Source organism: Corvus hawaiiensis, chromosome 5 (genome assembly GCF_020740725.1).
Source record: "Corvus hawaiiensis isolate bCorHaw1 chromosome 5, bCorHaw1.pri.cur, whole genome shotgun sequence".
NCBI lineage: Eukaryota > Metazoa > Chordata > Aves > Passeriformes > Corvidae > Corvus > Corvus hawaiiensis.
In genome coordinates, this window is record NC_063217.1 from 23865019 (window position 1) to 23887030 (window position 22012).

A 22012-nucleotide genomic window follows, 5' to 3' on the forward strand; every position below is an offset into this window, starting at 1 on the left:
GCAGGGGTCGCGGGTCCCGCCCGGGGGAGCGGGCGGGCGCTGGCGCTTGCGGCCTGTGCACGGGAGGGAGGCGCGGCGGGAAGGGCCGCCAGCAAACGGTGGTGGGGGCCTGGTGGGCTTGCCTGCGCTCTCGTGTTTGTTTTCTTTCTTGTGGAGTGACTTCGGGTGAAAGGCAGCTTAAAGGTTATCTAGTTCCAACGCCTCTGCGATGAGCAGGGACATCTTCCACTATCCCAGGTTGCTCAGGGCTCCATCCAGCTTGGCCTTGTACACTTCTACGGATGGGGTGTTCACAACTTCTGTGGGAAACCTGTTCCAGTGCCTCGCCACCGTCACAGCAAATACCTTCCTCTCAATAAGTAAATCTAAACCTACTCTCTCAGTTTGAAGCCGTTCCCCCTTGTTCTGTGACCGCATGCCCTTACAAATAGTCCCTCTCCATCTTTCTCGTAGCTTCCCTTCAGGTACTGAAAGCCCACAATTAGGTCACGCCAAAGTTTCACTTCTACAGGCTGAACAATCCCGGTTCTCTCAGCCTTTCCTCATAGATGGAGGGGTGCTCCATCCCTCAAATCATCTTGGTAGCCCTTCTCTGGACTAAGATTTTATTAATTTTTTTTTTCCAAATCAAACGTAGTTGTCAGATGTAATTTGTGAGTGTGGCATGTGGTGGTTGTATTTTTGCCATTCTTGTGAGTAGAATGTAGATTCAGTGTGAAGAATACCTCAGTTTACATTGACCCAAAAGAAAGGATATGAACCTGTGGCAGACTTGAGCAAGCCTGACAGGCATTTGGTGGACACCAGGTGTTGGGGATATAAGTCACGATAGCAAGCTTTGAAACAAACTTGTGGGCTTTATCTTACACCCAAGTTACAGAAAAATATCTGTGGATAGTGTGAAAGGAAAAGGACATTCAGAAATTTTATCAGTTGGGAATCAGAATCTCTTTCTACAGTGTGTTGCTTTGAAATCTTAGCTTTTAAGACCCAGCAATTCAGAGTAACAAAAAGGTTACCTATCTCTTAAAGAGTAAATGTTGAGCCTTCTGTGTTTTACAAACTAAGGATGCTTTCTGGTCCCAGACTTTTCCATTAAATTTAGACAACTATTGACATTGTGGTCTTTGAACTAGAAGGGGAGAGTCTCCTGCAATTTTTTTATTCTTGTAACTAAGAGGCAAAAATAATAATTTTGATAGAGTCACAGTTCTCTATGCAGACACTCAGCACCAGAAACGTCAATTTATTCCATTCAAATTGAAAGAACTTTTAGGTGGGATTTTGGTACTTTGGTGCATTGGAATCATGCAGAAATTGTGTTTGGATTGTTTGGGGGTTTTTTACTCCCACTGTGCTCAGTTGCTAACATGCTAGGAAGTTGTAGTATTTTTATATGCTTACAGTTTTAAGATGTATAATTTCCTACTTTTTCTTTTTCCCCCAGCAAGTATTCAGTCTGTATGAAAAAGCTTGGTCTGGTTCCCCTGTGCAGTTTACTTGGCAGAAGTCTTTAGGAAATTTTCTTGCTGTAACAGGGTAAGACTGCAACGATTTATTGCATTTGTCCATCAAAATTACTGATAAAGAAAGGGAATTATTCTATATATTAATCTTTTTTAGAGGTGATCGTGCTGTGAAAATTTTTGATCGTCATGGTCAGAAGAGAAATGAAATCAGCTTACCAGGGTAGGTACTAAGATAGGTTTAAATTTTTTGTTGTTGTTTTTTTCTTTAAAAATGCTTCTCTTCTGGTAGGATACTTAGACAATGTGAGAAATTTGTAGGAAGATATACTATCTCTGGTGAACATATCTGGAAGAGAAGACAAAGTATGTCATTAAAATGTTAAAAAAAGATCTATCATATTTAGAAGGATCATAATGAGGTTGTGTACAATATATCCTTGCATTCTTGTTACTGTTGATTTTCTAACAGTTTGTTATGGCTTTGCTGAGGAAAGATACTCTTTTGGTTTAGTGCTTCTGTTTGCATCAGTGGCACAAATGTACACATTTGCATTGTTGCTTTAGGCTGAGACAATACTTCTGAAGTGAGTAATTTTTTTTCCAGCTGATCACACTTTGGTTCACATCAAAGAGTGGTATGGGAGTGTACAAGTTGGATTTTTTCAGATTAAATTTAAAAAGTCATGTACTTTGGAAGATACATTGAACTTCTTAAAAGGCAGTCAGACCATAGGAACAGGCTGGATATAAACCAGGGGAAACCTCCCTAAGGAAAAATGGTGTGACATTGGGTCTTCATACTGGTTTGCTCAATAAATACATTTTTATTGGGTACCATTACTACTTCATGTAGGTTCATTTGTGTACTGCTCATCTCTTCTTAGCACTTTAACTGCTCTTAGTCATCATGGAAATTTTTATTTTAACTATCTGATTAATTTTGATTAAGATAATGCCCTTAGTCAAGGCAAAACTCCCACTAAGTCTTTGAGACTGAAACCTCTAGTCAAGAGTATAACTTTAATTTCCTGATCATCACTTACATAGCCCTGTGTTATTGGTAAATATGAGCCAGCATCACTTAGGTCCCCAAGACGTCTAGAAATCCAGTTTTTGCAGTTCATGGTAGTTGCCACCTTGCACCAAACCAGGAGATGCAATTCTCATCCCTTTACCAGACTCACTTGTATTTCACTGACCATAACATCTTGATGTTTGGGTTAGGTGTCAGTCATAATATGGGCTGGCTGTGTCAGTCTCTTTGACTTGGTAATATCCATGGCCCAGCTCTTTCTGTGCAGTGTTTTGCACAGTGTATGAGAAATGCACATTCTCTCCAGAAAACTGTCCAAAGTGAGGAAAACTGTGTGGAATCAGAGGTGTACTACCAGAAGAATAATCCCAAGTCTGAATAGCCTCTAACAAACCAGAACCTAACAGAGGACTTCCACTGTCTCTTGAAAATCAAGGTGACAGTATTTCAAGTACTAGAATGTAGGTAGCAGTGCCTTTTATGACCTTCCTCTCAGCCCCTGTCATTTTGATGAGATTTGAGGAAAAGTGGGGTTCCTATAAAACTAGTTTAGAGATAAATCTGCAATATGTCATGGGTTTGCAGGGGAGGGGAAAGGAAGGATAGGGACTCATAGTCAGCATAGTTCTGGCTGTTTCTGTGCACCTACAAACACGTTTTAACATTCTTAGTGACTTTTTTTCTTTTCTTCAGTAACTGTATTGCTATGGACTGGGATAAGGATGGAGATACTTTAGCAATAATCACAGACAAATCTAGCACCATATTTCTGTGGGATGCAATCACAAACAAAACAAGCCAAGTAGACAGTGGCATGAGGTAAGAAATTTTTTTTTTAATGTGTATTAAAGACTGGGACCACTGTGACTTGTTGATGTGGAGGCTATATTGCAAGATCATATTTTTATTGGAGTCCTCATAATATATATACTAATTAAACGAATATGCTGCAATTTGTTACTAAATTCTTTTTTATATGATTTGCTGGTTTTGAAGTGTTTGTTGTAGATGGGGATTTTGGGTTTTACAGGGCGTTTGTTTCTTTTTTGAGTGTCAGCAGTGCCAAAGTCTCTAGAAAGCTTCTCTTCAATGTTTCAACTTTGTGGTAGCAATAAGGATGGATGAATTTTTTGTGTGTCTGCACTGGCTATTCTTTGTCCTAAGTCTTTCACACCAGCTAAAGGGAGCTTAAAAGTAAGGGAAGTGATATCAGTGGTGCTAGGATTTTTTTTTTTTTGCTTAGATTTATAAGGGGGCTAAAATGCTATTCACACAGTAGACTGGTTTAGGATGGAAGGAGGTAGCTAAGGTTCAAAGCCTTACCTTTCTGAATTTGGCCACAGACTTTAAACTCTTCCGGGGTCTGCATAACAATCAAGCATTGGGTTAATGAATAAGCTTGGTTTAACAAACTTTTGGCTTCTTTGAGTCTGTTCCGCTAAACTCTCGCATTCAACATAAACATTCTTCCTGTAGGAGAGTGGAAACAACTCTGTCCTGTGTTTGTTAAGATGCATGTTATAGACGTTATATTGTGTGAATGAATAGACCCTATTGTACCATTTTCATGTGTAAACAAATAGTGTGGGGTGAAGAGTAACCTACCAGTATGCAAGCAAAAAAGAACACAGAAGGTACCTAACAGAATGGAGTCTGCAGTTAATTGCAGTTCCTTTGTGATCTTTCTTTCTAATACTGGAGGTAAATTGCTTACTTATATACTGTTTGAGCGGTATATATCAATGGAAGTCCCTAATCATTTTTTATCACAGTGTTAGCACTAAGACACAAATGCTGTGATAATCAGGCTTTTCTGGTATCGTCCCCTTTTCAAAATTAGGAAGGCAGCTCATACGCAAACCAAATATGTATTGGAGGCCATTTCACATGTCAATATCTCAAATTTCTTTCAAATTCTTTTGCATGCCTACCCTGAAATTTAAAAAGATGGGAGGGACTGTGCTAATTAAAAAATTTTGGTTTAAATTTTTTTTGCTTAAGAGGCTCTTTGTTTTTTAACATTATGTGTAGTATCTGTATAGCCTTAAATATACATCAAAATAGGCCTTGCTGTATCTGAAACTTCAGGTTAAAATAGATCTATCTAACTTCTTTATTACATTGACTAGAACTAGACCTACTCACTTTTGAGTGGGCTAAATGCATAGGGTTATTGAGGTAGAAAAAAACAATACAAAAAGTGGCTGGAAAATTACCAGTGATTCCATCAAAGACTCTTGATGTTTGCAGACACATTTCCATTTGTACAAGTCATGTTATATTACCTCATACAAATTTTTATTACTTTTACTATTATGCATACTTAAATAATTCTGATATTTGTGGAGAACATTTGCTTAATTTAAAAGTTCTCCTTGGTCTGTGTGACTCATAGAAATTAAAGACAAATGCAAAATGTCTTACGCAAAATGTTTTGATATATGAGCATGTGAAAGGAATCTCCATTAAACAAAGTAAAATTTTTTTTTGTTGTAGGGATGCAATGTCTTTCTTGTTGTGGTCTCGAGTTGGAGCTTTACTTGCTGTTGGAACAGCAAAAGGAAACTTACTCATATATAACCGTCAGACTTCTCGCAAGATTTCTGTTCTTGGTATGGATTGGTTTGAAACTACTCTGGCACATGTGCAAGTGGAATTTTGTTAATATACATAGTTTCCTTTTCAGTTCTCTGTATGAACATGCAGATAAAAAATGTGCTCATACTCAACTTGCGGCTTCTGGTTTGGTGTACACAGCAGAGTATTTTTGTAGTATACTAAGTTAAATATATATACAAATGCCGAATACTGCCTTACTGCCTCGTGGGAGACCTGTATTATCTTTCTTGCAAAGGATTTGTGTTGTTGTTCATGTTGCTAAGTTACTTCTTCTTACCTGCTTAGAGTACCTCTGGGCATAAATGCTAAGGATATAACACAGCCCAGAAATGTGATGCAAAGCAATGGAAGAACAGGGCCTGTGCTGTTTTGTATAAGGTCAAAAGACTTCCATCTGAGAGCAGAAGATTTTTTGAAAAAGGCTCTTGCTTTGACAGGTTGTTTCACATTCTGACAGTCTGTGTTTGAGTAGCCAAACTGAGTATATTTCCATCACAGATTTTTTTTTGGCTTGTGTTTGATTTGTTTTGTATCGGTTTATTTCTTTTTCAGGTAAACACACTAAGAGGATTACTTGTGGCTGCTGGAGTATTGAAAACCTCCTTGCTTTAGGTGGTGAAGACAAAATGATTACTATAAGCAATCAGGAAGGGGATACTATAAGACAGGTAGTATTTACAATGCACATTTGATTTTAAGGTGTGCATTAATACTCCTGGTTCCCAAGAAAGCTGGGACCTATGGGAGCTTGTGCCTTTTGAACCCCAGTGCTTTCAAGGACATGGAGCTTTTTTAATATATATTTTATGCTAACATGTCATTAAGATCCAAACTGAGGTCATGTTTTCTCTAATGCTTTTCTTGGTTTTGGTACTAAATGCAGTAACAACTCTGTCCTTATGTGAAATTGTACAGGGCAGGAATAATGCAATTATTTATCATCAGTATGTACTACATTAACTGTTGATTTCTCAATCTGAACTTCTTTCTTGCAGACCTCAGTCAGCTCAGATCCCAGTGACATGCAGTTCTCAGTTATGAAGACTGATGAAAGAGTGTCAACTAGGGAAAGCACAGTAAGAAGTCACTACAAAATACTTCAGTTCAAGTGGGAGTAATCTAGCAGGATAACTCCATGTGATCTGCTACCTTTTCTTCTGAGGAAATGGAGCTGACTTCTGTAGGAGAAAGTCTTGAATTTGAGCTGTGTGTTCTGCTGAGCTTGCATTTAGATTTGTGAACCACTGTCTCACACAGGGCAATGTCCTGAAAATCTCTTCCACTGTTGATTCAGAATCAGATTCAGAATTCAGATCCATGAGATTCTTAAGGATTATTCAAATTCTTAAATCTCATCTTTTAGTGAAGATATAGGGCCTTACTTTGAAGTTATGCCATTCTTCTTATGTTAATTTTGCTTTTCATTCATTGGCAGGTAAGTGCAGTGGTTGGCAAGAGGACTCTCTTCCTTTTTAATTTGAATGATCCTGATAACCCAATTGATCTGAAATTTCAGCAGCCTTACGGCAGTATTGTAACCTACAAATGGTGAGCAGAACTTTCTTAATTAATTATTCTAGTATTAAGAAGCTGAGTATTTTCCAAGTAGTTCTAATAAATGCTGGAAACAAAATCATCTATTCCTTGCTCAGACTGGATTTTTCTTGGATGTATTGTAGATTTTTCAGTAATTCTTTTCCAAACACAAAGTAGTCTACATTTTGTAACTGTTCTACTTGATGATTCCGTAGCTATACAAATGGTGTTTTCCAGCAGAAGCACTGTTGGTATGCTCAGCTTCAAAAACTAATATGTTGCTGTCTTGACAGAAGATTAAACTGAGGGGTTTATGGGTTGTTTTCTGTTTGGATGAGTAACTGATGAAAGAGCTAGGGGTGGAGTTGTGTCCTTCAGGTAGTTTTTTGGTTTGCGAAGCTGTGCAAAGTTCTTGCAGCCTCCTTATGCTGCAATACCATTGGTAATGTTCCTGTGAAGAAGACCTAAGCTAGAAGTTTCAGATCTGTACCAAAAAAGTAGCTGTACTATTTCTCTATCTTTAAATCATTACAGCTTGTCTTTTAATGCCTGTTCAGCCAACGTGGAATTGACATTCCTTTACACTACAACCATAAGAAAACCTAAAGCTATGGGCTTCTTAGTTTATGACCATGTGTAACAAGGCATACCCGGGCTGTTTCTATTGCAATGATTTTTTTTGCAATTAAGCTAATGAGATACTGTTTGAATTCATCTTTACATGCTGGAGCTATTTGTGCCTTAACCTCATTATTTCTACTTGACTATGAAAAGTAAACAGAATATTCACAAATACAGTTTGTTGCTTTGGTACTTCCACTGTGTTTGCGGTGCCCATAAGGGCACAGTGACTGGCATTATTGTTTTGCCATGACTTTGATGGGACCACGTTGGCCAGAACCTTGAAATGAAAGTTCCCATCTTCATTGAAATAAGCGTACCAGAAATCTTTCTCCTGGGCATCACTGCCATGTGTGCAACCTGCTGAAAATAAAGTGGCATTATAGAATGCAGGAGAGAATAAAGATGACTTACGAGTCGTCTGAGCACAAACGTGGTTCTTTGCTTTAAGGACCTGTGGTAGTTTTCCCTTAACCTATTTTATGTTATACGGTTCAACATGATATATATAAATTCCCCTAATTTGTTTATTTTTCCTGTTGCTGGGAGGCATTGACAGTATGCCAGCAGTCTGAACAAAAATGCTTTTTGCATATTGCATTAATAGGTCTCTTTTCTAAATTGTTGCTTTTTTGTAACAGGTATGGTGACGGCTACATTATGATTGGTTTCTCACAAGGGTGTTTTGTAGTCATTTCTACGCACATTCGTGAAATAGGACAAGAAGTCTTTCAAGCTCATAATCATAAGGATAATCTAAGTAGCATTGCTATATCACAGTCTTTAAACAAAGCTGCGTCATGTGGAGACAATTGGTAAGTGGTAGTTTTATAGATAAAGAATAGAATTCATCTCCCAGAGCTGTAGCTACTGGGCATTCATGCTATGCTTCCTAAGGCTTCAAGGCTCCCAAAGAAGTGAGTTTAGAAAAGACAAGATGAATTGCTCTGTGGAACTGCTGCTCTGCCTAGAGTTAGGAGAAGCTATTATGGACAAAAATCTCTGCAGCTGTAATTAATATAATTAATTGTAAACAAAAAAGAAATTAACTTTAGTATAAATTATTCTTTTTGATTCATTCTTTTTCTGTTATGTTGCTTGGCTGCAAAAAAGTCCAAATTCCTTTACTAAGATTTATTGATTGAGCATAAACATCTGCTTAACAACAGGAGAAAAATTAATTTAAATCTGTACTGAGTATGTTGATAACTGATATCCTCCTCTCTGGTGTTTGGTCTTACCTGCAGTCTAGACAAAAGTTGGAAAGTGTAAGGAATTAAGGAAAAAACAATTAAATACACTGGAGTTTTTCCAGAATGTTTTGTGCATAGGATAGATTAGCTCCTTTAGCTCCTCATCTGCTGATCCCTGATTCTGTGATATCTGAATTCTTCTGCAAAAGAGGAGCTGTGTCATAGTAGGAGTCAAACTGTTCTCTCTGTCCTCAGCTCTGTGTGGGACCAACTGCTGATTTATGACAGTTGCACATCAAGAGTGGTATAACTGTGAGCAAAACATGGTGCAACTTCAAACACTTGAGCTATTGTACAATAAGGGTTATTTCTTTGAGTGGATTAATATACATTGAGTGACATGACACCATAAGTACACCTCCCACTCTGTCCCTTTTATATGCAGCAGGATTGAAAGTATTTTTTACATCTGTGTTTCAAGCCCTATGTGTCCATCAGTATTGTGTTTTTAAAGTAAAATGCTGTAACATATCAAAAGGGAATAACAGTCTGTGTTTCCCAGCCGTGAATTCTTTCTAATTGGATTTGTGCCTTTTCCTCAAATTTTAGTTCTCTGAGCAAATATTGTTGTACTGTGGTATAGTGATACACTGTTTACAGTGATGGATTAACAATGTGTTGTTTTTTAGGAAATTGAAGGCATTTTGCATTTGTGCTCTACTTTTTGCTCCATTAAGCTGTCTTGATTGGATTGGGTTTCTTCCAGTTTATGATGACTGAGATTTAGATGGGTGAGAATGACTGACTCTTTATTTTTGTTTTAGCATTAAAATCCATGATCTGACAGATATGAGAGAAATGTATGCCATAATAAACTTGGATGATGAAAACAAAGGTATGTTAACTTTCTCCATGGGGATAGAAATTTTTACTAATTAAGTAAACTGGAATTTTGACAGTGTCTCTGTTTATCGAGTGAAAGTACCGCTGTTGGAAAAACTGTGTAAATATAGAATTTTTAAAAAACTCCTGCTTTCCCAACTTGTATTTATTAGGTGACCTGTAGCAAAATGGGAGCATATTTTAGCTATTCAAAGTATAGAGAAGTACAGCTGTCAGAATATTTGATCAGTTAGTGTTGTGCAGTTTTGAATCTGTAATACAGAATATTCACATTACTGAAGTGATGCACTTAACTGGTTTCTGCTTCTTTCCATGATTTTTTTTGTGCTTTTCAACATCTCTTGTACTAACATATGATACTTATTCTGTTTTCATCCTGATGTACAGGACTTTTGCCTGTGGCTTCCAGAACAGTGTTACAAAACTATTTTCTTGAGTAGTGAGTTTCCACCCTTATCTCCTCATGTGGTGTTTATAAGTGCTTCATTTATTATCAAGTTCCTGGTTGCCTCCAGATTTTTTATTTCTAAGAACCTTCCTTTTTAAAATTTTTTTTTAAAATAAATATAGGATATTGTCAGCACAACACTTGCCCTGTTTTCCTTGGAATGTTGGTATTAGTCAGTTAGAATATGGTTTTTCTAATGGCATTTTCAGACATTGAAAAACAAACGCCATTTCTGTATTTAGTACTTACTAATTTGGCAATAAAGGGAGTAAGATTGAATTCTGCTCAGCTGCTTCCGGTATTATGGATCACTTTGAATGTGCTGCCTGAACTGTCAGTGTTGAGAATAGAAAGAGTATTGATCAGTTTTGTAACAGATCTGTAATTTGGTCTAGCGGAAGGTGGGTTGCACCTAGATGGCCTTTAAGGTCCCTTCCAACTCAAACAGTTCTGCGATTCTGTGAAGTCTTCACTCTCAGTAAAATGCTATATTAGGAAATTATGTGTTTGATCTGAGTGATTCTAATTAATCTTGGAATTACATTAATTTGTTATCTTTGAGTACTTTAGTATATTCATTCTAGATATTAATTCCTACCATTTTTATAGTAGAGCAAAGTAAGTGTTTGTTGGTTACAGAAGTTAAAGGATTATATTTTTTTACAAAAACTTGTGAATGTTTTAGGTGTAGATCAGATGGCTTGGACAGATGATGGACAGCTGTTGGCAGTATCTACACGAAAAGGATCCCTCCATGTTTTCTTGACAAAGCTTCCAATCCTTGGAGATGCTTGCAGTACACGAATCGCATACCTCACTTCTCTTCTTGAAGTCACCATCGCAAATCATGTGGAGAGAGTATGATAACCTCTTCCTTTTAAACTTCATGTAGATATAATTAAAGTAAGTATTAAAAGTGGATGAAAATTGTATTTTGTTTTGTTTTCTTACAGGAGCTACCAGTCACGGTGTCTGTTGAAGTAGAGCCCAGTTTTGTTGCTATTGGTGTTTATCATTTGGCTGTAGGAATGAACAATCGGGCTTGGTTTTATGCACTTGGAGAGAATAGTAAGCATAAATTTAGTTATCTTAAAACTAATGCAGCACTTGGTCTTATTTTATTAATTCAGTATTGTGTTTAGCAGTTCTGGACATTCCACGTTGTACAATAAAAACTTGAATTGCCATATGGTCCTGTTAGGATGGGATAATATTCTTCTCAGGCTGAAGCAGTTATGGCAAGGCATTGTAAATAATAGAAATAAAACTTCTCATTTGAGGTATTGGTCATGAAATGTAGGCTGTTGCTTACTTGTTTTTTTTCACATCATCTTGTTAATCAATGAAGGACTTCAGGCTTTTGAGACATTATATATCTGTGCCTTAAAGTACTAAGTTTGGCATAGTACCTAGGAACTATGATCAGAGAGTTTAAATTCTCAGTTTGGCAGATGTTCATGTTGTTTGTGTGGGATAAGGAAAAATTGGTTATGCTGTGTCCAAATTTTAGATGGTGGATTTAAAACTTTCATGTTTTTCTAAGCATCCCCTTTTTTCAGTGACAGTAAATTTATTAAAACTGTAAGAATACTAGTCAGAGTTGCATAGGAAAAAAGTTTCTCTTGTACTTTCTAACCAGTTCTCTGGCTGCTAAGAAGAAAGTCTCTTTATGTGTGACTTGTCCCCTCTCTGCTTAGTTGGGAGTTTTTCACGTCTGCTCACTCAGCTGCAAATTTAGATGATAAGTGAACACCTATACAAAATCAAAATATTTTTACCTTATCTTTTCTGTTTGAATCCTTTAGATGTAAAAAAGCTTAAAGATGTGGAGTACCTGGGGACAGTAGCAAGTATGTGCCTTAATTCCGATTATGCTGCTGCTCTCTTTGAGGGTAAAATCCAGTTGCATATGGTAAGAGCTCTGGCAGTTTGGATTGTTGAACTAATGAGTTGATCTAAGCTGAACAAGTTAATTAATTTTAAAAATTAAGTAAAATCGAATGATCTTCAGTTAATGGAGATAAAAATTTAAAATTCTTCAGAATAGTTTTGCTGGCTAATTAAAATCCTAGAGCTGAGTATCTGGAGACTTAGAAATACAACCTAGACTAGAACAGGTAAACAAAAACATTTTCTTGTCAGCTATTTAACAAGTTTTATTTTAAAGGTCTCTGGTAATGTGACAAAAGCAGATGCTGGGTTCTTGAGGAATGCACGTGCAAGTTTTTTTTCATCTCATTCTCTTACAGTTTGATACAAGCAACACTATGATACCCTGTTGTTAACAGTGGAGTTTTTCAGTTCATTCTGTTCTTTATATTTAGATAGAAAGTGAGGGTTTGGGTGCTCAGGAAGAACGAGAAACTCGACTTTTCCCAGCAGATGATGATAAATACCAAATTTTGTGCCATGCTTTAACTAGTGACTTCCTCATATATGGTACAGATGTGAGTATTACTTCTTTTTAAAGATCTTTTTAGATGGAATATATTTCTGTCTGAATTATTTGGATTACTGCTCATGCTTTTAGAAAAACGAAAAGTGCATCTGTGATCTTTAGTGGATTATTTTCTATACAAGGACTTTGAGAAAATACAGTCAAAATTGCATCCAGCTTTCTTTCCTGTTGAATTTATATGATATGCATCGGCAGGAATGGTTAAGTTTTGCTTTTACTAGTGTTTGTTGCGAAACACTGATTTTAATAGCAGAATTTAATTCTATTGCATTAGTGAGAGAGTTAGCAGTCAAAATGTCTTCCAGATACAAGAAAAAACATATCACTTGCCTTGCAAATTTGTTGATTTAGGTGGTGATGTGAAAAATGTGGACAAAAAGGTATTGATATATACAAATGTCATAGCATAACTGAAAGGCTTGACTTGCTACTGAAGCCTTTGTCCAAAGAGAATTTTTTTAATGTGTTTCTACAAGGATAGGAATTAAGGAGGGCAGAAGAAGATGAAGAAGGATGTGGACATGCTTATGTATTTTTCTGGAGATTTTTCTATGCATGAGGGTAGTTTTTTGTCCTTTTAATATTTTCTGGCACTGAGACTACAGAGCATGTTTGGCACTGTAGTATTGTGCTCTTTGTGGTATCGACTGGTGTATTGACCTTCCAGAGGAGAGGCAGAACCACTATCTCTGGTTTTATCACTGGTTTAATAACTTGAGTGGTTTTGTAACAGATGAGGTCTTTCCCACCTCTGCAGTACCTAAACTGGTGCTGATAAATTTGAAGTACTAAATTTGCAACCAGTCAATTTGATGTGTGCAAATTCTACCATTGATGTCGAAAGCCATGTTTTTTAAAATATACCTTTAATCACAAATTAGTTTGATTGTTTTTATTCCCTGAGTTAGGTACCTCTCTTTTTAAGAATGTGTGGTTCTTCTTTGGAAGCAAATTTTACAGCTTTTTTTTAAGGTTCAGCTTCTCTCAGCAATGAGACAGGCATTTCATTTGTTTAGAGAACTGCACAGTAAACACTTGTCTCCCCAAAGCAGAGGGAGATAAATATCAAAACTAACAGAAAACCCCTCAAACCTCCCAAATCTTTTCTTTGCCCCCCAAAAATTTTTCCTGTCTCACCCAAAACAGGGTGTGAGAAGGAAGCAAAAAAACCCACTTGGAAGTACTTTTTTTGAACACTCAGTACTCTAAGATGGAAGACACTACAGCCAAGTTAGTTTTCTGCTCGCCGCTACTGATGTAATTATTAACATTTTCTATTATTTCTCATTAGACTGGAGTTATTCGTTATTTCTACATTGAAGACTGGCAATACGTGAATGAATACCGGCATCCTGTCAGCGTGAGAAAGGTTTTTCCAGATCCCAATGGAACCAGAATGGCTTTCATAGATGACAAAAGTGATGGCTTTGTCTATTGTCCAGTAAGTTAGTGTGGGATACCAATACAATATATTTACAAGTAGGCTTTTCAACTATATAGTGTTTTTAATAAAAAATGAAGAAGATTTTGTCACTCCAGCTTGTATGCTGATAGAAGAAATTGGCAAGGAGGCTTGAAGATAACTTAATGGTAATGTAAGGAAATAAAATCTGTCATACTAGATCAAGACAATTTCATTATAGTAAGTTCCTCATCGGTAATTTTCAAAAATGTATATACTTGTGTATTTAAATACAGATAATCTAGCCAGTTTCACTGCCCCTCACCATACCTTTTTTTTAAAGAATAGTAAATATAATTTATATAATGTGTATTTTCTCCACTTCAAATTTAAACTCGTGTTATTCAGAATCACCGCTTATAAGAAAACTCTTTCTTAAAACAATTTTTCTATTTCTGGACTACTTACATTATTTTTAAAATTTTTAATCACAACTGGGATGAATATTTTGTTTCTTGCCTTAGTCACTTGGTAATAATTTTACTTTTACATTATATGTAGGTAAATGATAGAGTGTATGAGATTCCAGACTTCTCACCAACCATTAAAGGAATCCTGTGGGAAAACTGGCCAATGGATAAAGGTGTTTTTGTTGCTTTTGATGATGATAAAGTGTACACTTACGTTTTTCATAAGGATGCCATTCAAGGTACCATAAGCTCTTTAAAAAGGTTATTCACTATTTTAGTTAATAAAGTAAAACATGTTCTGAATCTTCATTTGTCTTAAATAAAATGCATATAAATATAAATAGTACTATAGATGATTTCAAGTGCAACGGATGAATAGAAAACTAATTACTTTGTAGGTTTCTCTGTAAGGCTTCAAGGCATTTTGGTCTCAACAACTCCATAAGCTTCTTGCTATTAATATTTCATTTGAAAGTTACACATTGTACTTCAATTCTATGTTGAAGCATTCATGAGAAAAATCTCAGGATCAGGGTGACAAAACTTGCATCAGAGTCACAAAACTTGTATTCACTTAAAATGTTAAAGTTGTAAACATAGCCATTTCTATATTTGCGACAGAGAAATGTTGAAACTTACCTGCAAACATTTGGAAAAGGACCTTACTGGTTTAGAAGCTTTAAATTCTGTATATTTACTTTACTGAAAGATATGTGCTTGTATAGTTGCTGTTGATTGCCAGAATTACAGACCTTGAATTAGTGCCCAAATATACATGGTTTCAGCTGCTTGTTATACTTTTTACCATGTAGGGATTTTTACAAGATGTCTTTTTTTCTTCCTGATCTTTGAATCTAGGATCAAGGATTATTTTGGCAGGTGGTACGGAAGTCCCCTATTCCCATAAGCCTTTGTTGTTGTATAATGGAGAATTAACTTGTCAGACTCCAAGTGGGAAAACAAACAACATCTATTTAAGTACTCACAGTTTCCTTGGCAATTTGAAAGACTTTGGACCTGATGTGCTGAGACAAATGCTTACTCAGACTCTAATGTTGAAAAGGTACATCTGCATTTTAATTATATTGTGTAAATTGTTTTCTGTGCTTATAGTTCAATACAGCATATCCTGGTGATTTTAAAGTGTCGTGCTGAATACTGATAAATTAGATTGATCCGTAAGTTCACATAGCTCTCCAGGCAGACCAAACAAAATAAGTGACCCAGTGGTGATTCGGGCTTTTTTTTCACTTTTGAGTAAAAGCCTAAAGTAATTTTTTTCAAGACTTATTCAGGGTTTTGTGACAGTGGCTCCTCCAAAACTGGCTGAAAATGCTTCTAGTGTACTCTCCTCCCACTGTAATGAAGCAATACAAAATCACTATAATGGAAAGAATGCCATAGTAGGGAAAGCAGATGGTTTCCTGAAAAAGTGTGGTAGAAATAGAAGAAATAGAAATGTAAGGTACTCATTTGTATTTTTACTTTCTTCCTGATACATCACTCCCTCTGTGGCTTAGAAGTAAATGTTTTTTATGTTTTCTCTAACAGAGAGGAAAAAAAATTGAGGGGGAGTTTTGGGTATAAGTAATATCTAAAATTAAAATAGTTGTGTTTTACCTTCTGTAGGTTTTCTGAAGCATGGGAGGTCTGCAGCCTTCTGAATGACCAGTCTTGTTGGAATGAGCTGGCCAAAGCTTGCTTACATCATATGGAGGTGGATTTTGCAATACGTGTTTTTCGAACATCTGGTAATGCTGGGATGGTGATGTCACTAGAGCAGATAAAGGTAAAATGTAAAGTCTTACACAGGAAATATGATAATTTAATTTTTCAGAATGCTAAATTCTTATTTTGGGAGGGGGTGGGCAGGGTAAGGGGTTGTTTTTGTTCAAGCAGAAGTTGAATTGCTTTCAAGGGATATAGAGGATAAAGTGTCCAAACTACAGACTTCTTGACTGTTTTTTTCTTGAAGTGGTTGCAGTCTCTACTGGACTGCACAGTATGTCTTTCTGCATGTGTTTGAAAACAGCAGAATATATTCATGTCTCAGGTGTTGGGAGGGTCTTATTTCCTTTTTTTTATTTTTGAGAAAATGTTGAAGACTGATACTAAAAAAAAATCCAAAACAAAACTTGATTGCATTTATACATCTAGAAGTTAAATAGTACCTTAAAATTATGCTTCTGCAAATTGCTGATTTTAGACAGCATTAGTGGCCTGTAAGGACTTTTTCTGGTTTGTAGAATCCAATACACATCATTGAAAAATGTAAGGATATTTTGGTTTACTATTTTTATTTGGCTTACTAGATTATGTTATTTATACAGTATTTATTTTCTTTTGGACTACTTCTACACCTATGATGTCTTTCTACAGGGAATAGAAGACCACAACCTTCTAGCAGGACATCTTGCAATGTTTACTAGTGATTTTAATCTGGCTCAGGATTTGTATCTGGCATCCTCCTGTCCTATTGCTGCTCTTGAGGTATTAATTTGTGTATATTTTCTGCTGTTTTCGTTTCCAGATTAATGTTGGAATATTTTACCTTCTGGTAATTTTGCCCTTTTATGATTCTGATCTTGCCATTGTGTGACTAGAATCACAGACTATCCTGAATTGGAAGAGAACCACAAGGATCATTAAGCCCAACTCCTGGCCCTGCACTGGACAACCCCTAGAGTCACACCGTGTGCCTGAGAGCGCTATCCAAATGCTTCTGGAGCTCTGTCAGGCCTGGTGCTGTGACCACTTCCCTGAGAGCCTGTTGTATTGCCCAGCCATGCTTCCGGGTGAAGAACCTTTTCCTAAATTATATCCAACATAAAACTGCCCTGACACCACTTCAAGCCATTCTCTCAGGTCCTGTGTTTGGGCACCACAGTGAAGAGATCAGTGTCTTCCCCTCCTCCTCTTTCCCTCACAAGGGGGTTGTAACTGCAACGAGGTCTCCCCTCAGTGTCCTCTTCTTCAGGCTGAACAGACCCAAGTGCCCTCAGCCACTCTTCATACAGCTTCCCCTCAAGGCCCTTCACCATCTTTGTTGCCCTCCTTTGGACACTCTCTAATAACTTTAGATCCTTCTTATACTGTGATGCCCAAAACCGCACACGATATCCAAGGCAAGGCTGTACCAGCACAGAGCAGAGCAGGACAATCCCCTCCCTTGACTGGCTGGTGATGCTGTGCCTGATGCCCCCCAGGACACGCTTGGCCCTCCTGGCTCCCAGGGCACTGCTGACTCAAATTCAACTTTTGTTGACCAGGACCCCCAGATCCCTTTCTGTGGCACTGCTTTCCAGTGTCTCATTCCCCAGTCTGTCTGTACATCCACGGTTGCTCTGTCCCAGGTGCAGAGTCCAGCACTTTCCTTTGTTAAACTTCCTACAGTTGGTGAGTGCCCAGCCCTCTAATCTGTTGAGGTCTCTCTGCAGGGCCTCCCTGCCTTTGAGGGAGTCAAGAGCTCCTTCCAATTTAGTATCATCAGTAAACTTATACCTTCGGGTCCTGTGACCTAGTCATTAGTGAAGATGTTGAAGAGATGTTGAAGGGCTGAGAATGGAGCCCTGTGGAACCCTACTAGTGACAGGTCTCCAGTATGATATCACCCCATTCACTATAACCCTTTGTGCCTGACCTGTGAGCCAGTTACTGACCCATCCCGTGATGTGTTTATCCAGCTGTGTGGTAAACATTTTGTCCAGAAGGATACTTTAAGAGACAGTATGGAAAGCTTTACTGAAATCCAAAGGGATTACATCAGCTGGGTGGGTTACCTTATAATAAAAGGAAATTAGGTTTGTCAGGCAGGACATTGCTCTCATGAAGTTGTGCTGGCTGTGACCAATGATTGCATTGTCCTTCAAGTGTTTTTCAGTAACTCTCAGAATAATCTTCTCCATAATTTTACCAGGCACTGAAATTAGACTGACAGGCCTGTCATTTCCAGGGTCATCCTAACAGACCTTCTTTCAGGGTGAATGTCTCTCAAATTGTCTGAATCTTTCTAGAATATTAACTCAATATTTGTGTTTAGAATAATTTCAAGTTCAGGATAGAATTCCAAATTTGATACTTGCATCAGAAAATGTTACTGTTCTTTGTTAATAGATGCGAAAAGACTTGCAGCACTGGGACAGAGCACTTCAGCTGGCTAAGCGTCTGGCCCCGGACCAAATCCCTTTCATATCAAAGGAATATGCAGTCCAGCTTGAATTCATGTAAGTTCTCCTGTAAGGTTGTAGTATAAGAATATTAAACCAATACTCATGCTCAATAGAAGAGCACAGGATTGAGGTACTTCAGATGACTGCATTGCTGAGAGAGGATTCAGTGAGGTCTTGCAGCTGTAGTATGAGGAAGAGGAGTTTTGCAAGGAATCCTTCATGCTAGAGACATGTTAGCAAATCGTAGTTCCTTTTCACTAATTTCAGTACATGTAGGTTCTTTGCAACTGGTAGGTCCCAACATATAATATCATCTACTAAATAAAACTTCATTGCAGGCAGTGCTTGGAAAATAGAGAAAGTCCAAATCATTTAGCACTTATTATGCTGGATGAAAGCCATGCCTTTTGCCTGTATTTCTTTAAATATCTGTTAGCCTTCATTTTCTTGAATCATTTAGGTAGAGGTGTGTCAAATTTCAAGGCTGCCAATCCCTGAAAGACAGAAGGTATTAACCATCTGACATGATTTTAAAGTCTATTTTAGATAAACAGATAAAACCTGGTCTGTTTAGTGCCTAAGTCAGGAGGAAAAACTTACCTATTAATAGTTTGTAGATGACTCCCTCCCCCTGGCAGTACACCTGGCATTGAGAGAGGACACTTGCTGGTCACAGAAAGGAAGGAATGGACGCAGTTGAATCAATGCAACCATCTGGAACTTGAGTTCTGAATATACTTCAGGAAAAAAAATTGCCTTTGATTTTATGTTGCAAAAATTATAAGTAATTTCAAAGATTAGCTTCATTTATCTTCCAGAAAAATGTGGAGTCGAGCTGAGAATACCGAGATGTATTTTGCAGATAGATTCTTTGCCTTTCAAGGGAGGTTTATTGATCTCTGTACAACAGAACTGAGAGATGGAAGTGCCTCTTTGACTCAGATTTGATAAAGTCCATAGGAAGTGCCATGGCATTCTGTGCAACTGTCCACCTCTTGCATATCTCACAACCTTCTATGCAGTCGTTATGTCTAAATCAAGACAGATACATGCATAATCTGTGTGGTAGGAAGGCAGCCATCTCTTCCTTTTAAAAATATTTGTCTGTATAACTTCCAGTTTTCTTTCAGGGGTGATTATGTTAATGCTCTGGCACATTATGAGAAGGGAATCACTGGAAACAATAAGGTAATTCCTTTTTAGTAATGATAGCATTGTACTGTCACGATATACATTAAGTTACCATGTTTCAGACTCATTCAAATTCCAGTTTTTAATTCAGCTCTAAATTAAATGCTGTTAAATCTGTAATGTTTTGTTAGTTTGCTTCAATGCTTGATTACTGTCGCTTTTGTGACCTTGGTTTTCTAATGTGTAATCTATAGTTACTGCTTTTCATTTGATTGCTAGTACCAGGAACACGATGAAGTTTGCCTTGCTGGAGTGGCTCAAATGTCCATTCGAATGGGAGATATCCGTCGAGGGGTAAACCAGGCCATTAAACATCCCAGCAGGGTATTAAAAAGAGACTGTGGAGCTATTCTGGAGAATATGAAGGTGCTCAAAAGAGTTAATAAAAGTTAAGGCTGAATATGTGACTTCATTAGGTTATTTATTTATTCATGATCTGAATTGAGAAATTATATTTTAATGATTTCCAATATTGTAGCAATTTTCAGAAGCTGCTCAGCTGTATGAAAAGGGACAATATTATGACAAGGCAGCATCAGTATACATCCGGTGTAAAAACTGGTAAGTACAGGTTTCAGGGAAATGTTATATTTCAGAGGATTTGCTGGGGTTCTCTTTGGAAAAGATTGATTCTCTGAATAGCACAAATGCCTCATTAACTGTGGTTCATTGATCGTATTGTTTCAAATCCAAGCTTAAAGGTTCTCTCAGAAATTTATGTTGTTTTAATATAGTCTGACTGTCAATGTGAGATAATTATTTTTCTTTTTTTGTGTGTTATGTTTCAAGTTTCCTGCAGTTTCAAGTCCTTTGTGGGTGTATGCACATGCACACATCCACACTGAATTTAGTAACCATATTTGTGTAGTTACTGTTTAATTAATTATATTTCTTAGTTTTATAACATGCATAGCTGAGGCTGAGTATTTGGACAGTTGGAAATGATTCAAGAGTAGCCAGTATCATAATTTTTTTTTTATAAGTTAATTTGAGTATTGTGAAGTAGCCATTGGAAAAGTCAAATTTTCTGGGAGATTTAAGGGCTCAGTTCTGGCCTAATTATGTTTTAAGGATTCCTCACATTAAGAACTGATTGGAGAGTTCAGTAAGACCTCTCCTCTTTCATATGAGTGAAAGATTAGGTTGGAACATTATGTCCATTTATTTGAAAAATGAAAATTTTATTCCATCAAAGAATTGTCAGTGGCATCAAAATGAGCCAGGAGAATACTTGGTTAAGGAGAGTAGCTTGCATTTAATGATAACCTTGATTTGGGAAGAGGGAGGTAGGAGCTTTGTTTACTCTAGCAGGGGGAGGTTCAGTTTGAAGAGTGCCCATCTTTTAGTCAGAGAGGTGAGATTTAAGGTCAGCCTCTCTGGAGTCTCTCATATCCTTTGTCCTGAAAGGCCCACTGCTTAGTTTGCTGGCTTTTATAGATCTTTCAGGTTACAGTTTTAATACTGTGCTTCTTCTATGGGTTAATGAAAGAACACCTGAGATAAAAATCCTTGGTCTGCCACTTCTTACGCTTCTACATCTCAGACTTAAAAAAAGAGAAGAGACTGTCTTCAATCCTGTATGCTCATAAAGCAGTCTGTAATTTCCAGTTCTTATAAAGTGCAACTTTTTGAAAATACTAAAATTACTTCAAAGCTTATCCGTTATGTTCAGTTTCTTCTCTCAGATTCCTTTTCAGTGTTGATATAAATATGACAGTTTTACTGGAGAAAATTTGAAACCAGATATATTTATTAAATAGCTAATGTCTTTCTAGGGCAAAGGTTGGTGAACTTCTTCCTCATATTTCATCTCCAAAAATTCACCTACAATATGCAAAGGCCAAGGAAGCAGATGGCAGGTACTTTCGAATGCTCTTTTTTAATATAAAACATGTTATTGCTGTTGTTGTTATTGTTACACATTAGCATTTTTGTAAAATAAATTAAAACACATACTGAAACTTTTGCATAAAATAGCCTTGTGAAAACAGTTTCTAAAATATGTAAACTTAAGTGTACACTTAGTGTATTAAAGATTTGAAACATAATCTAAGGACATTCTGCTGGTATCAAAGATGTGTTTCTAATTAATTGTTTTCCTGTCTAAACATGAATATCTTTTTAAGAAAAGTCATCAAAGGTTTTAAAGTACTGAACATGATGCAATATTCCAATTAGCAGAGTATTCAAGTTCAGTTTGTGTCTAACAACTCTGTAGCTGTGATTTTAAAGGTCATTCAAAGGGAGAATAATCATGAAAGAGATCTTTTCATTCTAGAATCAAATTACTGGTACATCTTAATGGCTGCACTTGCATAATGTTGAATAATATGAAGTTACTAGCTGAAGTTAAAGCCCCAGATAGGTAATATTTCATCACAGAATGTAGTTCCTTCTAGTCTTTACCTGTAAGTAAACATGCTTCAGAATAATGATACTTTAAAATATGAAACAGCACCAGAGTTTAATGTTTGCATTGATGAGACTAGAAAATACTGTT

At 36.9% G+C, this 22012-nt stretch overlaps 1 protein-coding gene across 2 annotated transcripts in view; it reads left to right on the top strand.

Moving 5' to 3' along the window:
• Positions 1 to 22012, top strand: part of WDR19 (WD repeat domain 19) — a 39503-nt gene that overhangs the window by 113 nt on the left and 17378 nt on the right. For both annotated transcript variants that reach the window (XM_048304330.1, XM_048304329.1), the window contains exons 2-24: positions 1448 to 1539; positions 1624 to 1689; positions 3196 to 3321; positions 4999 to 5114; positions 5674 to 5789; positions 6117 to 6197; positions 6557 to 6669; positions 7920 to 8093; positions 9296 to 9366; positions 10508 to 10680; positions 10776 to 10890; positions 11628 to 11734; positions 12147 to 12269; positions 13572 to 13721; positions 14244 to 14391; positions 15011 to 15215; positions 15782 to 15941; positions 16532 to 16642; positions 18266 to 18375; positions 19452 to 19509; positions 19732 to 19878; positions 19991 to 20073; positions 21288 to 21371. In XM_048304330.1, the coding sequence (XP_048160287.1) occupies positions 1448 to 1539; positions 1624 to 1689; positions 3196 to 3321; positions 4999 to 5114; positions 5674 to 5789; positions 6117 to 6197; positions 6557 to 6669; positions 7920 to 8093; positions 9296 to 9366; positions 10508 to 10680; positions 10776 to 10890; positions 11628 to 11734; positions 12147 to 12269; positions 13572 to 13721; positions 14244 to 14391; positions 15011 to 15215; positions 15782 to 15941; positions 16532 to 16642; positions 18266 to 18375; positions 19452 to 19509; positions 19732 to 19878; positions 19991 to 20073; positions 21288 to 21371 (2729 nt within the window). The remainder of the gene's footprint in view (positions 1 to 1447; positions 1540 to 1623; positions 1690 to 3195; positions 3322 to 4998; positions 5115 to 5673; positions 5790 to 6116; positions 6198 to 6556; positions 6670 to 7919; positions 8094 to 9295; positions 9367 to 10507; positions 10681 to 10775; positions 10891 to 11627; positions 11735 to 12146; positions 12270 to 13571; positions 13722 to 14243; positions 14392 to 15010; positions 15216 to 15781; positions 15942 to 16531; positions 16643 to 18265; positions 18376 to 19451; positions 19510 to 19731; positions 19879 to 19990; positions 20074 to 21287; positions 21372 to 22012) is intronic.